Genomic DNA, 23,539 nt, shown 5'->3' with positions numbered 1-23,539 from the left:
TGCCTCCCTTGCACCAAGCCAGGCACTGGGACCCCACGCTGAGGCAGCCTGGATCACCACCCCATCAGCAGCGGCGCTGGGGAAAGCACCATTTTCCACTTTTGTTGGGTTGGTGGGCTTTTTTTTGGGGGGGTAGGGAGAGGAAGGTTGGATTTTTACGGATTTACTCAGCCAGGTGGCTCTGAAGGCAGCTGGCACATGTGAGAACCAGCGCAAGACGAAATGGCCATGGCACAGAGGGCAAGAGCAGACAAACGCAGGCAGCAGACCCCCAACCACCAGTTACTGTCACACTGAACCACCAACAATCCCACCATCAAATACCTTTGTGCTATTCCAATTCCATTTCATTCCCCTGGCTTCAGAGAAAGGAGCCTACAGCACAGCTATGCACAGAGCCACTCATCACAAGTTCTGCTCAGTCACTGCCAGGGAGGTGGGCAAGGGAAAAGCATTTTAACCAGCACTCGCACCCTGCCCTGGGACACCCAGAGTCCCCATTCTTAAAATTTTTCAGAAGGAAACTCAATTAAAAAAAAAAAAAAAAAAAGTACTTTCAGCACAGAGACTAAAGTCCTATTTAGACAAATAGCAAGACACTTAAGTCACCTTAAAAATGGAGGACTATTTGACTTGTTCCAATACTACAAATGACATTGAAACAATATGCTCCTCACACACTCCCCTTCCGTTCATCTGCTGAGTGATCTGCATGAAGGAATCGAACCAGTTAAGGCCCCTTTTTGGCGACATGGGAGAAGAAAAAAGGGAAGGATAATTTGAATAATTTCATTAAAGCTAAGGCAATGGTTCCTTTGTCAGCAGCATCAAAGAGGACAAGAGCTACTATTTTTGCTGGCACCTCTAGCTAATAAGCCCCCAAAATCATCATGCAAAACAGCCTAGGAGTTCTTGTGAAGCAAGAGTGGACATCACAGGGAGAAGACTTGATCAGGCAGGAATTTCACAAGACATCTAGCAAATATAAATATCTCTGGAAAAAGCTATTAAGTGTGTCATCACCACATTCTCACTAACCACCACTAGTCCATTCTCTGATAATCACTCTAACACCCTCTTCTTTAAGGAAAGCAAGTCAAGGGCAGGGGGTAGAAAATAAGACAGCGGGGAGCAGGGGAATAAAACTTCATATATATACATATATATATTTAAAATCATTCAGCACTACCAGGAGAGGACCTGTGAAAGTGTCCTTCACAACCAAGAAGTACACCAGCTAGCGATTGCATACATTTGTTGCTGGTTTTCCCCTCCCACCATCTGTTTTTTCCTTTATTAATTCACCACCTAAGGCAAGGTTTCATCAGGCTGGTGAAGCAAGTAGCATTGAGGATTTGTATTGGAGCAGGGGCTTGGCTCAGTTTTTAATGTTTTATTTCTAAACTGGACTCAAAAGCAACTGCTACTTAATAGTTTCTAAATACTTCATTCAAAGAAGTGCAGCCAACTGGATGATGAAACAGAGCAACACTCTACACTGTGCAAAATACATGCCAGTCAAAAAAAAAAAAAAACAAGTTATAAGTCTTTTGACTTCAGCTGAAGTTTAGGGGGGAGAAGCAGCAACCAGGATTTCATCTGCTAAATACGAGCCTCTATCCGCAGCCCTTCAGGAAGCACAGGGTGCTCTAAGAACACCTCACCCCCTTCTCCACTGGCCCCAAAGGCACAGCCGGCAGCTGCTGCGCTGCCCACACAGGCTCCCCCCAGCAAAGGCTGCCCGAGCCACCTCCAGACACCACCCAGGCAGTCCACCCTACGCCAGAAGGGACACCCCTCTTCTTGTCAAGCCACCAGCGCTCAGACTCTTGTGTTTGTGCTTGGCCCACAAGATGGCACTGACAGAAAGGCTTTGCTCCCTCCACTGGCTCCAGACAGATGGACACAGAGAAGGACTGCCACCTATTGAAACCATCACACCGGCTTCCCACACAGCTCGCTTTCCCTCCTCACCCGCCCTCCCGTCACCCACCCAGATACAATAGATCCTGCTAGCTGCATCAGACAGGTAGGCAATGAACTGAGGCAGCACAGGTGAGGCCAGTTTATTTTCAGTAACAAGAGTCTGAGCTTTTCAGCACTAAAATTTTCTCTTTTACCTAGGATTTTTCAGTATTTCCTGAAAAAATGTAAATACTTGGAAAAAGTTAGCAGCATCAAAAAAAGTCTACACAGGCAGACTCCACCTCTCAGTAATACTGACAGGACCAGCCCAGCATCTGATGAAACACCTGAACACAGTTAACTACAGCAAAATAGAGAGTTCAAGCTGAAACATGTGAGAGCTAGACCTGTCTGGATATTCAGCTGAATACAGTAAGATAAGATTAATTCCCCTTAAGGAAAAATCACCATATTAAAATATGCTTTTTCCTTTCAATTAGAGGAGGCAAGCAAGACACTTTTCTCCTCTCATCAATGCAACTCTTGGAAAATCAACCCTGTGAAACCTCCTCTCCACAGCAGAGTGCATATCACCCTTTCCCACACATGCCAAGACATTTATATGCAAGCAGAAGTCAGGAACAACTGCAAAGCTGGAAGCATTTGAGAAATCAGAGCAAGTCACAGAAGACCTAGATTTGATACTGCATCATTTTCACATAGGTGAAGTAATTTATGTTGACCCTTAAGTACCAAGTAAAATCAAAAGAAGATTCTGCAGAGGTCACAGTAAAGAAAAACAGCAGCCTGTTTTGCAGAGCTGGACTATCTTCTGCATAGTCCTCATCTCGAGTAATCTCCAAAGCAACCCTTCTGCTAGAATTCCTCCCTTGCCAAAGAGATGCAACATGGTCATTGTCATGGGACGAGGGAGTTTTCCAAGTTCCTGCAGAGACCAAGCACTGCAATCTCCCATACTGCAAGATGCAGTTCAGCTATGAGGACATTTTTAGTTCAAAAGCATAGGTTAAAAACATAAAATGCTACATCATTTGATCGACAGGTACTCACGTTTTCTTCATACAGAATATCACCACCTATACCACATTATGTATAGAGGTAGATCTTTTGTTCTCCCTCTGTCACACACAGGCTTGAGAAATGCAGCTGCCACTTAAAAACAAGGTAATTGTGTTGAGTATACACAAGTGTGGTTGCAGAGTCCAAGTTTTATCTACATTTCTATTTTCAGTATGCTTGCCAGATTTAAAAAAAAAAAATTCTCTTACAAGTCTTCAAACTAGTCAAGAGAAGCATGTGTGTGGGGAGAAAGCCTGAGACTTCTGACATCTAACTTCACAAGTCATTCATAAAAAACACAAGAGCAACTAACAAAACCATAGCCATCCTCTGTGAAGGAGAAAGGCAGGCAGGCCCTGACATGTACACAGACCTGCCTTCTGAAACACACTTCACTGTTCAGCAGGTGGAAACGCTGCCCCTATGGCACCTCCATTCTCCTTTCTCACCACCCAACCTGCTGTACCTGCTCCCTTGCTGGGAAGAACGGAGCAGCTCACCTACTCCCCTCCCAAGAGCTGCCTTCACACCTGGCATCCCCACCACTGCACAGTTTGCTTTTTGCTCAGGGCTCATCAGAAGTCCCTCCTCCAGCAGCTCTCACGCTTCGGAAAGCCAGCAGATGAGCCCTTCCTTGCCACACTTCACACCAAAGAGCTGGAAGGCAGGAAAGGGCTAAACAAATCAGAGCAAGAACTCCTCTGACAAGTCAGGAGAACAGTGTAAGTCAGCAAGCAGCTTCTCCCTTTTTTCCCCTCAGGGACTCAGAAGCTCTGCCCAAAACCCTCCTCCCCTCCAGCCCTCTCTACCCACTGTTTTCTCCCAGTTTTCCTAATTTCCACGCTTTGCCCTCACATTATTAATTCCTATCAAAGCAGCACTGAAACCCTTTTATGAAAACAGTTTGGTATATTAGAGCATAAGAATACAATGATGAAATCTTCTGTGCATTCTAGATTAATAGCGCAATACATTTTAATTGTCAGATGAAGGTTCATTTTAATCTTAAGATCCAAATGAATGCCATAAATGCAGGAGTTACACAGAAGCCTCTGTCAAACCACAGAGTAACTCATTTGCAAAACTGCTCCAAACAGATCTACACTAGATAATATTTACAGCAAACCAGAGTGTGTAACTGCAACTTGCCTTGTACATACTGAACTCCAAGATTTGACTAAAACATTTTGGATGTATTTTGACAGGCCAGACTCATCCTCATGTATCGTCCATGCAGCGAAGACAAATGGATCTGCACCCATAGCAGATCCATCGTGTCACACAGACTCTCCACATGCACAGTCACTTACAATTTTGCATTCAAAGTATCATGTCAGTGTACAATACAAAAGAAGTGGCAGGAATGAACATATTTATAGGCCAATTCAAAATGTCACATACACCAATAAGGAGAGGCGTTCTTCCTATTTAATGAAAGCCACTGGAGTCACTTTAGTCAAGAAGTGATAGCACGATACCACACTCGTGATGATGCAACAAGCTTGGCAGAGCCACAAGAAATAAATTCTCATGGGAAGAAAAGGAAGGTTTAAGTGAGCAGGGAACAGTGTGAGGATCTGAAAGGCTACCACGCACATTCATGTTTTAGACTGTGTTTTACTGGATAAAACTGTAACAGTTGCTGATACTACCATTCCTCCCTGTCCAGCATCATATATTCCTGCCTCTGTGTCACCTCCTCAGCTACAGTGATATCATGCATGAGTAGTACTCAAGATGAGGAACTGGTTTGACCTTGAAAAACAAAACAAACAAACAAACAAACAAACAACAACAAAAAAAAAAAACACGAAAAACCAACACTATCTTTCCAACATTCATTTGTAAGACACCCTAAAAGTAGTATTCAAAGCCTTCTCCTCAATGGGAATACAAGGATTTGGTAAACACATGAAACGTGGTCACAGTCCCAGACTACTTCTCTTTGTGCATCATAAGAAACAGTCACATCATAAAAAGAAGTCATTCTATAAAAGTAACATAAATAGCCAAGTAACAGTATCTTCTTGTCTTAGCACATCTTGGGATGTGCTAACATGGCCTTCTAATCATGCAAGTCGGGCTGTGCTTCTCTATTATAAGTGATAGACAAAACAGACCAAAAAGAAAACATGTGAGGACAAGCATCATGAAATACTGATTTTTCAGAATTGTCATATTAACACATGGGGAAAAGGACAGAAACCAGGGAAGCAGCAGTCGTGTCTTGGAGGTCAATATGTACAAGGTGAGTTGCAGTGACACACAGCACTTCACTGGAAGTATTAACTAGTGTAGATCTGTTCAGAGTAGTTTTGTGAACTATTAAAAAATCAGGGGGGGAAGAGAAGAAATACAGTAGACACATCGGTAATAAGAGATACAATTTATTTGTACTATTTTTCCCTTTTGAAAAATCTACCAGTAAGACCTCAGCCTCCAAATAAAACTTTCAAATGTGTGGTCTGTAGGCACAGAATGGTAACTTCAAAAGATCAAAATTCTGGAAATGTTTATAAAAAAGAATCATGAAGGCATTTGGGCAGCACACCTTTTGGGTCAGAAAGACATCCTGTTGGAATAAAACCAAGATAAAATCTACAGAAAATATTGTTCTTGACAAAAAGACCAAAAAAAAAAAAAAAAAAAGCCTAAACAAGGACTGAAAGGATTAGGTGGGTGACTGAATTTCTATATCATCATCATAAGGCTGGCCTAAAGCCCTTCAGTACTAGAATCCCAGTCTTTCCTAATTCACTAACAGATGTGAGCTAAATCCATCTATGCTAGCAGCTTAGCTCTACACTTTCCTTATAGGTCTCTGAAAGCCAACTAGCAGAATGCCTTTCCAAGGCCACAACGGCAGTAGGACTGTTGCCATAAGATCTAAAGAACTATGCTCAGAAAATGACCTGAGGGATGAACTGCTACGGTGGGTGTGAGGGGAGAAGACTGACGTGCAAGCTTGCTCCCAAAAGATGAGTTTGTCTATAACAGAATGACATTGGCACCCTTTGCAAACTTTCCCCCTAGGCTAGAGCTATGTTATAGACATTTACAGGCATTTGTATATCTTGATACACTTCATAGCTCACGAGCTTTAATATCCCAAATTTGCATGCCATGTTCTGAACCTTAAGGGTAAATCCTTCTTATACAAGAGATTTAATAATAAACAAACAAAGGATTTTCTTAGATTGTATGATACTGCCAGGTTTGCTTTATTTCTTCTTTGGTCGGTTTACTGTAGAAATAAAATCCTGATTTTGGCAATGCTGCCTCTGTAATAAAATGACCATTCTGAATCCCAGAGGCAAGAATGTCTCTTGACAGGTACAGAAAAGTCTCTCAGATCCATGGCTTGTCTACCTTTTTTCCATTCACCAGTTTCCGTCATTCCCATCAGTATAAAAGTCAGAAATACAAATCATTTTTGAGCTTAAGAAACCTGTTAACACTAGATACTTGCAGATAAGCAGGCATTAATCTTTCATTTGATGAAAGCCAACAGAAAAATGCTACAAGACACTAATCATGAAATTTGATCACATAGAGCTTGGTATTGTTCACAGGATGTATCAAGCATTCTGCCCTTTAAACAACATACACTAACACGGTTTTCTATTAAACTATTTTTGCTTATTATTCTACATTTAACTGCTCCCCAAGCAAACTTCTCTGCTGTTGAACTATACAGTGATTTCTCCAGGGCCTCTTTTCAGCCCTGCAAGCTGTCAAGCAGCTCTGGTCAAAAAATGAGGAAAGACTGTGTTATATTCAGGAAGCTGAAACTTGTTCGAAAGAGAACCAAACTGCAGTAACACAACACAGGTACAAGATAATAACTACAGTAAAACTTATTAGGGCTCAGATAGAAACAAATGCTCTGTGATCCCCACCTTTTCATTCTTGCCTCTTCTGCCAGATTTCTGTGGAAGACACCGCATACCTGCAGTTCCATATCAACTATACATATCAACCCATATTCTTCTAGAAAAGAGTCGAGCATGTGCAACAACTGTCTAGGACTTTATTCTGAAAAGTGGGTCATTCTCCTCAGAAGGGAGTGCACTTAAACGTCTTCCCACCCCAAATAAAAACTGGAGGGGAAAACAGCCTTTAAAGTAGAAATGGCAAGGGCAGTATATAGCAAAAATCCCCTGCCTAAGGAAAAAAAGTGCACAGTGAGTTGTGAAGTGACAATGTGGGTCACTATTTCACAGTCCCTTCTATCTACATGCATCACAGACAGCAAAGCTTCGAAGCAGAATAAGCTGCTCAACACTACAATTATTCTAAGGAAACACTAACCACTTCCAGAAGGGAAAAATAACATAGAATTGCAAATTCAGTCCCTGGTTGAGGTCTTAAGAACATTTTTATTTCATTAATAGGTCTCAGTTCTTTGTATCTGCCTACAAATAAAAAAGCAATACTTGCAGAACATTCTTCTGGTTATTTCTTTGAACACACTCTACTTTATCCACCCAGATTTCATCTTACAAAGGACTGCTGCAAGCTCTAGATTAAGTACTCTTTTTGCTCTGGAACACTTAAACATCAAAAAAATACCAGGAGGTGTGGGAAGGGAGCCACGGGCTTCCTTGGAGGAATAGCAATCCTTCTCATTAGAATTTGAAATATTCTTCCTGAATACCCTATTATCTTTCTAACAGCCCAAACTTACTGGGATGAGGAAGAAAATAGAACAATACCTTTCAGACACCAGAACATTTCCAAATCAACAAAGTTTCCCATCTCCACCCCTTATTTTTAGGGTAGGAAGAAAACAGTCATCATGTCCTCTAATAAGAGGACGCCACAGATGAAAGCACCTCAAAGAAGCTACCTACTGCTGTACAGCTTTCCATTAACTGCAGCAGTTTATCGCGTTCTCAAACATGCCATAACAAAGTCTCCAAAGATGAAACCATACAGAGCTCCAGCAAGGCAAGGAGCTCTGATGCCGTTTCATAAAAACACAATCCTGCTACTTCCAAGATTAATTCAGATCTGGGAATAAAACAAAAAACACACTTGTACAATGCTGAACCTAGGCTTACCAAACCAGTACCATGTTTTCACCACACTCACAAAATTATACACAATTACCTGATCCAGCTACATAAAACTCAGATTCAATGCCAGGCTCAAGCGTACCCCTTGTAGAGCCATGCAAAACTACACATTGCGGAATACTTGTTAGGAAAAGCGTTAGTGCATGGAACAAGGTTACATCTACCCATACCACTCCAGAGCTTCCTCTAATACCTGTATTATCCAAATGTTCCTACTATTCAAGGTATCACATACACATCCACCACTTTGTCAAATTTATACTCACCATTAACTCTCAATTAGTTTATTTGCCCACGCTGAAAATATCCCCTTCACCTCTTTCAGAGATCTTCTTCGCACCCTTCGCTCAACACAATCTCTAAACCTGACCACAACTAACGAAGAATTACACAAATGCTACACAGAGGAGCTGTGGCATCTCCCGAGTTCCCACAGCGAGGAAGGCGGAGATACAGGAGGGCTGACTCACACCTTGCTAAAGGAGACATGACAAAGAGCCCAGGATTAGCGGATGGTCAAGAGGCTCCTGCCAGCTACTCACTGGCTGAACCCAAACTGCCATCCCTCTCTCATCTTCAGCCACAGCCAGGGGGTTGGAAAAATTAATGAGAAAACAACAGGGAACAGCCAATGTACAAGCCATAAATACACACACAAGAGAGGGTCCATAAGCCTGAGCATTTGTGCTCTTTCCTGCCAGCCTCTCAACTCTTCTGGTAGCCTGGGAGTAACTCCTGTTCCAACATGCTGAGCTGGAAGCTACCACAGCCAGTTACCTCCACGTAAGACAAGAGTTTCCGGCAGTCTAGCTGAGAAACCCCTGAGGCCAGTTTAACAATCTGACTATGCCCAAAGATATTCAAGCTCTGAGAGAAAGACGAAATTTATCTTCTCTTTTAGTCATTTTTCATCACTTTCTTGTCACTCCAAGGAAAAGAGCTGGCAAAAGCTTTCCACAACTACAAAAGAGAGACCAAGCTGCAATGCTGTGACTCTTCCCAGCCTGTCACAATTGAAAAAACCCCCAAGCTTAGTGACAGACCTGCTCTAGGAAGTAAGGGGGGAGAAATATTAACAGTATTCTTTTTTCCCCTTTTGCTTCAACATTTGCAATACTCAATTTATTTCCAAACTGAAATCTGGAGTGCTTCCCTAACCTAACTCTCTCTAGCTCATACACGCCTACTACCTGGATTTTCAATCAGCTCTCGCAGATGAATGTCCAAAATACGAAAAACTTAATGCAGCCTCAGAAAGACAAATTGACAGCCAGCTGCTTTAAGGTAAAACAGAACGCTTGAGTCAACACAAAGTCCACCCCAGAAGCTGGTTTCTGAAAGTTTCAGAACTTAATTTGGTTTTTCTCTCCCAACAAATCCTATAAGACTGTCTATTATTTGGGGGCAGGGAGGTGAAGAAAGGCAGGTAAGAATGCAAGGTCTTATTTTACAAGGAACAGTGCTAAACGCTGTCTTAATTTCCATCCTTCCCTCTGATGAAACCTCAGCTTAAATGCAAGTCCTGTAAGTATCATTAATTTCACTAATGATACTTCACTGTTTAGAGGCCTCAGGAAAGCAATCAGAGTCTCTTTAATGATATTCTGTTACTTCCTGGAAAAAAATCACAGGCAGGATCAGAGGTACTGTAAGAAACTGAGAACTACTTAAGGCAAGACTTCATTAATTTAATTTCAGAAGCACTAGAAACCATTTCTTCCACCCAAAAGATGCCTCTAAAAACTGAAATTACAATACCTTCACTTTCCAATGCAGTGAAGTTGCAACTCGAGAGCAGCATGTACTTGCTATAGCTAAATATACTGGTAATATATAACTACCTAATTTGCAACCCTGCGAACGCATGTTTGGAAAATATGGCAGTTTGCTGGGCTTTTATGTAACATAAATTTAAAACAGAAGAACCACCACCTACCATTTTCCTAAATTAGCATCTCATTCGGTTGTTACCAACCGCGTTTCCACAAGCCAACTCCAGCGCCTCAGAAACAGTTCCACAAATAAATCAGATACGATTTATACCCGTTTTAACAGCAAAGGTTTCAGCCGCAACGGAGCCGGACAAACCCCATCGGCACACGGAGCCCCGGCAGCACATCCCTGCTTCCCAGCATCAGAGGGACGGGGCTCCCCTTGCCTCAGCGCCCGGTGAGGAGAAGCGAGGCCCGCCCCTGCCCCTTTCTCCGCGGTACAGCACGTTTTCTGCTTCACCGCCCCTCAGCCAAGCGCTCCCGCGGCCACAGAGGGCCCAGCCAGGGCTCAACCGCCACCGCGACCCAGCGCAGGCAGCCCCGGTGTGGGCAGCGGCGGCTCCCGCGGCGGTTCCCCCGGCTTCTTCCTCCGCCGCCCCCCGAGCCCGCAGCCAGGGGAGGGGCGGCCGCCACCATCTTGTCAGCCGCCCGCCACCGGCCGCCCCCGGGCACAAAGGGTGGGCAGCACCGCGTCCCCGACCAGGCAGAGAAACACTTCCCCCCCCGCCTCCATCCACACCCGGGGATAGAACCAGGTACCTCCCCTCCCGGGCACCCCGCTCCCCCCGCCCCGACTCACCTCCAGGCGGAGGGAGGCACCGCAGCCCCGCAGGAACTCGCGGATGTTGCTCAGGCACTCACCCTCCGTCCGCGGCTCCGGGTACACCTGCAAGAGAAGAGGCGGACGGCTCAGCGCGGAAGCCAGCACGGCACGGCACGGCACAGCCGTCCCCCGTCGCTCTGCTCTCCTCACCTCCCGCTCCCTCTGCAAACGGCGGCGGCGGCACCGATCGCTCCCACTGAAGGGGTTGAACCGGGAAGTAAACACGGAGCACAGGAAATGGCGTGCGAGGGCAGTGGGCGGCGGGCAGGAGCGCAGGCAGGGGTGTCCCGGGCCAGGCGCGGCCCTGGGCGGCTCGGCTCGGCTCGGCTGAGCTCAGCTCGGCTCCGCTCCACCGCGGGGAGGGCGGGCAGGGAGGCGCGGCCCCGCCCCGGCCCGCCCGCAGCCGCAGGGGGGAAGGCGGAGAGCTCCGCTGAGAGCGCTCCCGGGCCTTGCCGCTTCGGCGTTTTTTCTTTCTTTTTTAGATAATAACACACACACACCCTGCCCCCCGTGCCGCGAAGGGTTTGGGCCGCAGGGGCGGCGCCTCGGACTCAGGCTGACAGAGCCCCTGCCCCGGCTGACACTGAGCCGCGGCGGTGCCCGGGGTTAAACACCCGTGTCGTTCATGGGGCTGCCAGTGCCCCTTCTTGTTTTGCCTTCACCGTTAGGAATCGGGTTTTGCAACAAGGAAACAGATCAGAAATGTCCCAAAGACCTCGGTGGAGAAATATCGGCACCCAGAGTTAATGATCTACCAATTGCAGAGTCCGGTGTTAACTAGCTTCGTTTATCTGTAGCTTATTAAACAGCTGCAGTCTCCTCCTACCCCAGAAAAGAAGCAACTTCACAAAGAGCAAAACCTTGACTGAACTGTAAAGAGCTTTTGGCAACGCAGCCATGTGCTTTCTGCAGCCACATTCATGCTGCCTTCAGTTCAACCTCCACCGTGAAGTGTAGACCTTCCACAGAAAAGCAGCCAGCTCCGTGGGCTTCGGGGCTGCAGCTTAACAAAGCTTAACTTGAATTCTGTGCGTACATAAGCATCATTTCCCAATAAGCTCATTGATTTCTATGAAGTAGTTTAGCAAACAAAGCATTTCCCAAACCCAAGAGGTAGGCAGACCCGCAGCTCTAGCCACCTCGTTCTGCTGGAAGGGGACAGCCCAGCACACAAGTGCATCGCAAGTCGCTGGAAGCTGAGGCGGCAACAGGCGGCGTCATGTCCTTTGATTAGGCATTACACTTGGAAGTTTGGTTGACTACACACGGATGTGAAGGCTACACAAGCTCAGAAGCATAATCCGTCTCCACAGCATTGGGAATGTCACATAATGTTCTACAGTTGTATCAAGCTGAAACCAGTGTAGTGCCTTTCCCTATGTTTATACATCATAAAAGTTATTTCTGTCCCTATGACACCACAAAAATTAACAAATACAACAGCATGACAGGGTGAGCCTGGTACAAACAAATTTAAACATGGGTCACTATAACTTTCTAAGCACAAAATTCAAATGAGTCTTAAATGAAAGCCACTATTTCGTAATACAAGGAGTTTGGTAGCCATGAGTTGAACGATTTTCTATTCCTCAAGCAAGCACCACCCCTCCTACACCCCCAAACCTCCTCAAATTGTTTGGTACTATGATAAACTGCTGTGGGTTAAGAAAAACCCTCTTACTACTCAAAACCATAAAGGGAACACCAAAGAAGTCCTACATGAGTACAACAGTCCAAAAGATGATCTCAACAAATTCAGAAAGAATGCAAGTGGTGAGAGAACCCTCCTGGAAACACCAAGAGCTTCATCCTTCTTGCATTGTTTTTGCTGGTTTCACATTTATTGCTTGTTATACTTTTGATTACTCTGATTAGTTTACTTCTTAATTCAAGTAAGAAATCTCAAGCATAGTCAATCATGTCAACATCCCTTGTTAAAAAGGGTTCCTAAGAATCCCATTAGTATTTCCATGAAAGCTGATGCTTCTAGGATGCTCCCATCTCCATATTCCTAATATTTACACAATAATTACAGAGTTGCAGCTTGTAACTTTTTTCTTTAAATTATTTGCATAATAACCGCTTTCGATCTCCCTTTATGGATCAGACTTCCTCATCTCTTTTTTGCACAACAATTTTTTTGTTGCTTCTACTTCATCAAGACCTCTTTTCATTCTGAGAAACCTTAAAATTACTTCTACTCCCCGAACAAGAATAACCTCTAACAAGAAATGACGGTAAATCTAGATATCGCTCAAAAGAAGCAAATTACTTGTCTCATAACATAATCCATGTTAACACTTCTTATTCGCAAAGTTCCCACATGTTAAGTACATAACTCAGTAATTGTAAAAAACCCAGACATAGCTACTACTACCTCCTAAGAGACTGCACGTACCTGGAAACAGGCCAATAAAAAATAGGTAAGGAGGAACATCTGATTAGAGGAGGGCAAAAGCTTTCACTTAAAGATTAAAGAAACAACAAGCAAAGAAAACCCAAACCCTGCAAACTGTCCTCTGTCAGATCTAGAAGCCTAAAATCCATGCCAAGAATAAGTCTGTGAGACCTCAGCCCTACCAGCACTATAACGCATGTTTCCAGTTAAAAATCATCTTCCCCCAAAAGAATGAAATAAGTTAATCTTTAGAAATCCTCTTGCACAAAACAAGGGAACAGATTTTAGCAGCAATGCTAGAAGCAGACTACGCTTTCTCAGCTCTGTGGCTATAGTGGCATTTTTATCCAATAGGAGACAGAAGCATATGGGTAACAAATCTAAAAGTATCTTAGCATTTGTATCCTGCTAGAAATGTAAAGTGTTAATGATCCCTTAAAAAGAAGCAAACCCATTAAGTTACTTACCTGGGAAATCTTAATGTGATTCTGGTAACCTTCTCCTACAGGTGGCTGAGAAACACAGTGACCTGAGTAACAAACTTGGAAGCTCTGACAGAATCCTAAAGCTCAATTATGTGAGCCAAGCCAGTGTGAAAATCACACCTATGGTCTATGACATCCTTTACACACAGTTAAAAGGAGCTTGGGAGGGTGATGTCTCTCTCATGGGTCACATTCATAGACTCACTGACTATTCAAAATAGAACATAACGCAAGCAGACCACAGTATTAGACTGCCTGAAAAATGGCAAATACAGTCAGAGAGAAAGGATAAACAAAATAAAATTTAAGTAGTGTCATACTCCAAAATTACTTAGCTTAATAAAAAACAGATTGCATGTACATAAAGCCAGTGAAATAAAAAGGTTACGTATCTTCCTCTCCAGTATTTGCTTCATCTTCTTCCTTTCATAGACCAACACCATTAGTTCATAAATAGGAACTGTCTGCTTCTTAGATGTCTATACAACTCCTATTACGAAGAGGCCTCAATGTCCAACTGGAATCTCTATGTGCTGTAGTAATACAAATAAAAAAGGTTAACAGTAATTAGAAAATATAAGGATTCCAGAGGGATCTGACAGATTCTTAATTAGGGACCAGGGCTCCACAGTGGAATCCAAAGAGACAAGTGGAAAGTAATACACAGAGCAGCAACAGTTTAAACCACTTCTTCATAGTTCAGGGACAGGTTCTGATTAAGATTTAATCTCTCAGGGAGTAGTTCTGGAAATCACAGCTAGTTCAGTGAGGACACTTGCATGATCCACTGCGGCTATCAAGGAGCAGAGCACATTTTCCAGCATCCAGAGAAAACGGAGAACAATGTGCAATACAAACAGATGGTACCGAGCTAAATGTTAGATCCTTTTTGATCAGTTTAAATCTATTATTTTAATCAACCATTAAAAAAAAAAAAAAAAAAGAGTAGTATCAAGGTTTAATATGGATAGTCTTAGAAAAAATTAAAAAGGCCACCATTAGTTCATTTGGACTGGGAAAGTATATGAAGAAAATAAGCAAGGAATGTGTAAAATAATGAGTTCAAAAGAAAAATAAAAGAAAAAAGAAAACAACAATAGCAACTTCGATTGCAATGAGTAAGCACAAGAAATCAATAAAAAGTAGGAGACATCTTCAGCTATACATACAGGAAACTAGCTGTTCACTTGCATTTATCTGCTGAACAAGTTGACAAAATGAAATAAAGGAAGAGAGGTGTATGAGGTCTTTAAATATAAACTGGAATCTACCAGGAGGGCAACAGCAAGAAACTGAATTACAGCAGAATTACAACATATAAGTTAAAAAAAAATCATTTATCTAGCATGACATATAATGCATACAACGTGTTTTACCATGTAAGAAGACTATCTCCATTATTAGAAAGCAGAAACTAATAGAGAACATAAAAAGCAGCTGCAAACTAGTAGGCATGTCCAGAGACACTTAAAAATGTCCTGTTCAGGAGCACAGCTGCCAGCACCTGTAGTACAAAGAGGTGCCTGCAAGAAGGGGAAAATCCCATAAAGAGACAGCCCTGCACTGTGAAGAGCACTGCAGAAGGATGCAGTCCCAAAGGGAGGTGTTGTAGGGACAGGATGAACAAGGGTGGTGTCCTGTCACAGTGTACCAGATCATCTTTCCTGCACCCTTCTTATTATCCCTGGAGCCTTTTACACTGTATCAACCTCACAGCCAGAAAGAGTTTTCTCTCAGTGTTTCAAAACACCTTGCATACATCAAGCATTACCACGCTCTGATCAGTAAAAACACTATAAATGAACAATGCAGCAAAGCTAGTGAAAGGGTCCTATTGATCACACGCAGTCCCACAGCAGCTGTGTTTTGCATCCAGCCCCTTTGAGTGGCTAAGGCACAACAACATCAACCGCAACTGATCTTCTGATGGAGCATGGTGGCACAGAGGCCAATACCTCCTGCACAGACACTGCAGCCTGGGGTTTGTCGCCACAGTTTGTGTCCAGGGATAATAAATGAGATTTTAAAAAAATAAATAAATAAATAATGAGAAGGAAGTCGGGCCATTTTCACACTAACTTGGGCTATGAAGCTGCGGGTGATTCACTGCCCAGCAACTCCTGCAGGTTCCTTCCATCACCACCACCTGTGTTACCTCCTCCCTGCTCCTGAACTCACGCCCAGCAGGACCCATCCTTCGAGGCATTCGGGTTTCTCACTCCATCCTCCATCCCAGAGCACCCACCCTCATAAATTGCACCTGGCAGGGATGAAAGAGAGAGAGCAGCATCACAATGGCATCCTCCGTAGCTACACAGGAGGACATCATCTGCTTCTTGAGGGAGCATCCATTGCTAGGGGCTGATGACAGGTGCAGTGCCCCCTCTGTAATCAGTGAGCAGAGGCAGGCTCAGAGGACTGTGCATGGAGCTTCTCCCAAGGACAGCAGGAGCCACAGCTGCACTCTGAAGAATCGCACCTTTCACGTCTCCAACTGAGGGGCCCTCTGCAGTTCAGGCCAGTCACTTCATGGATCGCACGTCTTGCTGGCAGCATTAGGTGACACTAGCAGCATGCTATATTTAAACTAAAAACACAGATCAGTATTCTCAGCAAGGCAGAGTTTTGTTTTAAAATTAGATGCCTTGATGGAACACCAGATCTTACCATGATACTGTTTCTGTGGCACAGTAGCTCTTTAGTACTGACTTTTCCCACCCTATAAAACCTGCTGCCCACAAACTTTTCAATAATAACCCCCACAGCAGTTGCTGTGTGTTGCATACCTGTATTTTGGCATAAGGAAACCCATGCTCTGAGAACACAGCAGCAGGCAGTCAGCATAGATAGTAAGAGCTAGATCCAGTAACAGACTGAAGCTCTTACAATCCATGAACTACGGTGCCCAAATTTTAAATGTGCAGTGTTTACACAAGAATTCACCCAGGCTCTGCACGTGACACAAAGGGCAAAGTAGGTGCCTTAACATACACCCTAAAATTCTTACATGCTGCTAAGGATACCTGGCCTTGAAGTTAACCTAGAGCTAAGACAATGCAGCAGGCAAAAGCAAAAGTGCATCTATGCTTGTGGCCCCATCCAGGACTTAAACACAGTGTGCCTCCCTCTACTTAGCATCCCAAACTCCAGTCACCTCCTAGACTTAGGAGGGTCCTTTGAGTGTCCTCTGGAAGAACTCAACAGTGCATCCTCTCTGAGAAGGGACAGGTGTCCAGTTCTTATTAAGTAACTTCACATGGAAATTCCCAAACCTCTTGGATCTGGACATCACTATTAGTGACAGCTGCAGCAGCAGCTCTTAGATCCCACTGCTTTGCTCCACAGCTATCAGCACAGCTAACCCCACATTTGACACTCCTCTGCTGCACATCCTACCTCACCACACCAGTCCCTGTTCTCCATCCTTTCCTCTATCCCACCTCAGATCACACAACATCATGTTCCCAATCAGTAAGTCCAATCCCAAACCCCAGTCCCACATTTAGACCTACTCTTCTACCACACAACCTTATCCCACCACCTTTCCTTTGCTGCCCTACTGCCATACTGACTCATCAGCCACAGCTCCATGTTCCTTCAACTTCCACCTTTCTATGGCACCTGGAACCATGTGGTGGGTTGACCTTGGCGGGATGTCAGATGCCCACCAAGCTGCATTATCACTACCCAGATAAGGACAGGGAGAGATCACTCACCAATTACTGTGGTGGGCAAAACAAACTCAAGTTGGGGAAATTAAATTAATTTATTACCAATCAAATCAGAGTAGAGTCATCAGAAATAAAACCAAATCTTCAAGCACCTGTGCCCCACCACTCCTTTCTTCCCAGGCTTAACTTTACTCCTGATTTCTGTACCTCCTCCCTCTCAGCGGCACAGGGGGATGGGGAATGGGGGCTGCAGTCAGTTCATCACACGTTGTCTCTGCCACTCCTTCCTCCTCAGGGGAAGGACTCCTCACACTCTTCCCCTGCTCCAGCATGGGGTCCCTCCCATGGAATACAGTTCTTCATAAACTTCTCCAGCATGAGTCCTTCCCATGGGCTGCAGTTCTTCACTGACTGCTCCAGTGTCCCTTCCACAGGGTGAGGTCCTTCAGGAACAGACTGCTCCAGCATGGGTCCCCCACGGGGTCACAAGTCCTGCCAGCAGACCTGCTCCAGCCTGGGCTCCTCTCTCCACAGAGTCACAGGTCCTGCCAGGAGCCTGCTCCAGCTTGGGCTTCCCACAGGGTCACAGCCTCCTTTGGGCATCCACCTGCTACAATGTGGGGTCCTCCCTGAGCTGTAGGTAGATCTCTGCTCCACTGTGGACCTCCATGGGCTGCAGGAAGACAGCCAGTCCCACCATGGTCTGCACCACAGGCTGCAGGGGAATCTCTGCTCCAGTGCCTGGAGCACCTCCTGCCCTCCTCCTTCACCGATGTTGGTGTCTGCAGGGCCGTGTCTCACATTTTCTCACTCCCCTCTCAGCCTGCTGTTGCACAGTGGGTTTTTTTTTCTCCTTCTTGAATATGTTATCCCAGAGGTGCTACCACCACAACTGATGGGCTCAGCTTTGGCCTTGGCATTGACTCTGCCAGACACAGGGGAAGCTTCTAGCACCTTCTCACAGAAGCCACCTCTGTAGCCTCCTGCTACCAAAACCTCGCCATGCAAACCCAATACAAACCAGGAGCACTTTGATTGAATGAAGACTCTTCGGGCTCTTCGAGTTCTTTGCCTGCACGTGTTCACAAATGCTTGTCTGCTTGACCAGCCTTCATTAACAGTGACCTACATTCAAACACACTGATGTTCTGGTTTAGCTGCCTCAGCCACTTATTGGAAATAGCCCTCAAAAACTAAGTTCTGCCAAGTTTGTAAAGGAAATTTGCAGTTTGGTTAAAATGCCAGCCAGGTCTGTGGCAGCCTCAATGAACTGGTTCTTTGAGTCTTACACAGCAACTACAACCACATTTTTCTTTAATCTGCCAGTGAAAATGATACTATAAAACTGACACAGCTGTTCCAGCTCATCCTTTCAGATATGTACCTGTTAAACAATGTTCAAGAAAACAGTCCGCTCTTTGCAGTCAAAGTACAGTACTTTTGTTACTTCCCTTGGACACTGATCAAATTCCCATCAAAGGCTATAAACTGACTCCCAGGAGGCAGGTATTCGACCAAGCCGTAAGATACAAACACAGTAAGTTAAGGGCGCTGGGACATTCCAGACAGTATTTTGTTTTCTCAAGTTTCCAATATATTTTTATATTTCACAAAAAAAAAAAAAAAAAAAAAAACACATACACAAAAAAACCCCACCTACATTAGACAGCATTAAGAAACTGAGAATGCCAAACATGAAAAACCTACATCAGATAGCATTAAGAAACTGAGAATGCCAAACACATACCATTTAGCAAACACAAGACTGACAGCTGCCTTTTTAATGGCAATGACGGTCCACTTGCACACTCAACTTGTGAACTGAACCAGGTAGGAGTCCTACTGAAACACATGCACAGGAGTGCATGTGAAGAATTTCATATATATGCATGAGAGCATTAGTTGTAGCTGCAGGAGTAATCTTCATTCCAGTGCTTCCTAAATGCTGCAAACTACAGAGTGTTTCAAATATATGGACCAAATTTGAAATCACTATATCTCTGCACTCTGCGACTTGCTCTTGTGGGGATACATCAAAGAACATGTTTTTGTGCGACCATTAGTGACTAACCTGGATGACCTTAAGAACAGAATCATGGCAGCGGTGATCTCAGTGGAAGAAGACATTCTGAGAGGCGTTTGGAGTGAATTCAACCATCATCCGGAGGGATGTCCCTCCACTATCGGTGGAGGGAACATGGAGCATTTTTAAAAAGCTTACTGAAACTCAGTAACTCATTAAACCATTTGTAAATTTTTGTGTAAATGCAATGTGTTGTCATCATGAAATACACTGCTTTGAAACTGGGTCCATCTTTTGAAACACCCTGTATTACCCCTAATTCCCATGTTTTTGATTATTTTCTTGCTATAAAGACAAAGAGGAAATGAGCTAGCGTGCCACTGTCACCAAGCCCATGCAGTGTTACCAGCCTGATGCTGCAGAGCTCCAGGGGGGCCAGCATTAGGTGCCTGCAGGAAAATGTGTACTTCCCTGAAGTCAGTGAGTGGAAAAAGGCTGATGAGGTGCTCTCCAGATGCAGGCAGCACTTGGAGAGACCCTACCTGAGGAGGTTCCCCAGTGAAGGGATGCTGATGGGTAACGATTCTGCACCCTTTCCCATATAAACCCTTCAGCGCTTCCCGCACAGCGTCGCTGTTTTGATGCGGTATGAGCTCAGGCTTCAGGAGTCCAATCACTCAGGGTTTGTTTACACTGGGAGAGCTCTGCTGCTAGATATGCTGGCATCGCTCCTCAGTGTGGATGTAACATATGCCAGAGAGGGAAATCCTCTGCCAGTCTAACGGTACTGCTTCCCCCAATGACTTTAAGGAAGCCAACAAAAGCACTTGTCTGTCAGCACAGCTGCACCGGCAGGAGGGGGGGGGTGCACAATTTTTACTGCTTTTTCCCCTCCCTCTCTGTGTGTGAAAATATTCTATAGGACCACCAAAGCCCTATCGTGGAGACTCTCTCCTGGGCAAGCTGCCAACATTGTTTGACGGCGCTCACTGCAGAGCAGGAAAATGGAGACCTGAATGAAACGCTCTTAGACCAGAGCAGCATTTTGCAGCTGGACAGGGAACTCTGCCCACCGGGTGCCAAAGGTTCCATGGTGAGCAGCCAAGTGACGGGAATGTCTCACAGGTGAGGCCAGTAATCCTCCTCAACTCCGCAGTGCCAGCGGTGGGTGATGGTGGCAACCACATCATCCCGAGAGATGTGCAGAGAAGGTGGTTTTGCTCCAGGCAACGAAGTCGGGGAGGGCGCAGGAGTGTCACACTGGCTGAGGATCAGGCAGCAAAGTGCAGCCAACCAAGGTGCAAGACCGACGCTGCTTCCACGCTGCCAGCTCACAGTATTTTTTGCAAGCCCTGTCACACTTGAAATGCTTTAAGGTTCCAGCTCTTCAAATCACAGCCACTGGGCAACAACTAATTAAAATTGTTACTTAAGGAAGATGCTTATTGAATTCCCCTCAGTGGTTCAAAGCCAGATTTTAAAAATGTATTTGTATAAATACACTTATACACATACATAATCTGCAAACTTCAATGTTGAAGCCAAACTCTCAGTTTTTCTAAGGTTTGAATTACAATCTTACACATTTTCAACTGAACAAGGTGGTGCCCTCAGCCACAAGCACACAGTAGTAGCCAGAGGGAGCATGCTCTCCTTTCCCCACACAGACACAGCATTCGGAGAATGCTCTTGGTAGCAGCTGGGCACATGAGGGCTAAAGAATTGCTTTTTTTGTTGTCTATGTTAAGCACAGACATAGAAAGAACGTATCCAGAAACTGTGGAAAGAACATTAATGAGAGTAAGACAAGCAAAACTACATTATCTTTCTGCATTTTCTCACAAAAACAATTTAATCACCAATCATTTCCTTAATTTCCCCCTCTCCTCAGGGTCTGGCATGCCCTTATTTTATTCAGTCTAGACCTTTCCACATTAACAGGATCTGACAGATGCATGTCCTCTGCTTCCTCAGCACACACAGGCACACCATGTTTCTCTAGATGACATCCCTGCCACCAGGATTACAGAGCCAGCACATAGATGGAAAAAGCAAGGTCGTTCTCCTTCAGTGCATGCATGCACCATTGCTCCCACAAGGCAATAAGAGTAACGTGTTAAATGGCAACCTGGCCAAAGATAACTCCATAGCAGGACCAAACGATCCCATGAAGAAGCTCCCAGTAACACTTATGAGCACAGCATCTATTCAGGAAAAAGGCACGCTAATGACTTTGTTTGGCATAACTTTCCCCCAGCACTTGGCTCGTCCTCGTGGTGCTTACACCCCAGAGCAACAGCATCCGCACAGACGCCAGAGCTCCCCAAGCATGCAGCCATGGCAGGCACAGCTGCCCGGCATGGATTATTCTTGCCAGAAACACAATAATCTCCTTGGGAGGCTCTACGTAACGACTATTGCCGGGGTGGGGGGGGGAGAGAAAGAGCATGTGCACATTAAAATGCAGATTTTGCTTCCTGCCTCCCAGGTCTAGTCCTACAATGACCTTCTGCTATTGCTGTAATACCAGCATCTGCAATACCTTCCCAATGGATTTCAGCAAGCAAAGGCAGGACAGTCCTTTGGTTCAGCCAGGCAGACCCCGACAGCCTCACAGAGGCTGCAGGGGCAGCGCCATCCTCCCAGAGGAATATCCCAAATTCACATTGCTCAGGGGCAACCAGCACCTGGCCACTGCTGCCTTAGCAGCTACCTCTACACACCACTGATGGGAAGCTCACTACGGTTCCCGAGCTCTGCCTGGGCTCCACAGCCAGCTCAAGGCCAGCACTGCACCCTCTGCAAAGTACTGGGCTATAAAAATCACCACTTGTTATTACCTCTGGCTCCCCAACACCTTTCCTTTTTTCTTCTTTCGCAATGCTTGAAACAGCACATTCAGGTCACACCTCATCACAACAGGACAAAAGTATTTAGCACTGATACATCCATGTGAAATCAGAGAGGACAGAACATAAATCTCACTTTGCCAGAGCCTTGGTTGCTCACAGCCATCACACCAACAAGGCTGGCGAGACAGGTGCCACACGTGGCAGCCTGAACCCTCCTTTTGGGGACTCTGACTCTTCTTCAGTGCTTGCGCTCACACACAGCAATTCATTTGCCCTGTGAGTCGCAAAGAGTTAATTTCTTCCTAAATTATAATTCAGAATGCCTCACTTAGCCAAAGACCTCCATCACTAAAAAGAGAATAATACTGATATACAAGGTATTTATAGGAAGATCCTTATCTTTGCTGCCATCAGTCCTGATACTATCCCAATCAATAGCCAAATCAATGTCAAGGTGCCCAATCCTCCACACGGAGAACAAAGTTTTCTTCCAGCCACACACTGAGCTTCAGTCAGTGAAAGAGAACTGATTTATTTTCCTGGGGCCGGCCTCACGCTGGCTCCCCTCACACCCTGGCGATGCAGGAGCAGCATGAGGAGGCGGCTGCAGTTCAGATCAGCCCCCCGCAGCCAGCAGAGCAGCTTCTGGGGCTGTTGAGTCCCATGCTCGGTGCAAGGGCTGGGGACGGTCTGTTTGATGGAGGGGTGGCAAAGCGTGCGAGCCCCAGCCGCACAGCCGACACGTGTCCCCGTCCCCTGGCTTCAAAGCACTGACCCAGCTGCTCTCGTCCCCTCCAGGAGCCCCTGACATGAGGCAGGGAGGGGACACCACAAAGTGCCAAACGGCTGCTGCGTCGCATCCCCCGATGTGTCTTCCCTTATTTTCCCTGAACGGCACAAAGCTGCCCTCAAAACGATGCTTTCTGTCGAACAGCTGACCAAAAATGAAAGTACAAACAAAACTTAATGGAGCGCGAAGCCTCATATGACAAGGAAAATTCCCGCTCCAGTTCTGATCTCTGTTTACAACGTCAAAAGTGGGTCAAACTGGTCTGCGATGGAGGAATCTGTTTGGAAAATGATCTCTGCGAGGAAAAACATCTAAGCGGCAGACAAAAGCACTGCAATGCTTCCACGGGGACCCTCTCCCCTGCCATCAAAGTCACTCAGTTTTACAGCGCTGGGTTGAAATCCTGTAACTTGAAACCGCGGCTTTTCATTCAAACAGCCTTGAATTCAGCAATTCCCCGTCCTTTAGAGTAGATCAACACACCAGCGTGTTTCAGTACAGATATCTGATCCTAAATAAAATTAAGATATGGTTGTGTTTGGTCAGGGTGGGGGAAGCTGTTGTGGTTTTTATCGGGTTTGTGTTTTGTTTTGTTTTTAAAATAACTGCTCTCCCTTTTGTTAATTTCTCGTGTTTAGGATAAGGTTATTGAGCAGTCCCAT

The 23,539-nt window shown here is 45.1% G+C and overlaps 1 protein-coding gene across 6 annotated transcripts in view; it reads right to left on the bottom strand.

Moving 5' to 3' along the window:
* Window positions 1-23,539, bottom strand: part of ARHGEF7 (Rho guanine nucleotide exchange factor 7) — a 131,620-nt gene that overhangs the window by 104,156 nt on the left and 3,925 nt on the right. For 2 of the 6 annotated variants that reach the window (XM_065829636.2, XM_065829638.2), the window contains exon 2: window positions 10,635-10,721. The exons of 1 other annotated variant lie outside the window; for it this stretch is intronic. In XM_065829636.2, coding sequence (XP_065685708.1) covers window positions 10,635-10,721 — 87 coding nt within the window. Of the gene's footprint in view, window positions 1-10,634; window positions 10,722-10,808; window positions 10,937-13,523; window positions 13,571-23,539 lie in introns of those variants that run through there. 3 more of the 6 variants (XM_071807370.1, XM_065829639.2, XM_071807363.1) reach the window with 3 other exon arrangements.

This window comes from Patagioenas fasciata, chromosome 1, assembly GCF_037038585.1.
Source record: "Patagioenas fasciata isolate bPatFas1 chromosome 1, bPatFas1.hap1, whole genome shotgun sequence".
Taxonomy (NCBI): domain Eukaryota; kingdom Metazoa; phylum Chordata; class Aves; order Columbiformes; family Columbidae; genus Patagioenas; species Patagioenas fasciata.
This window is presented reverse-complemented; position numbering and strand designations above follow the sequence as displayed.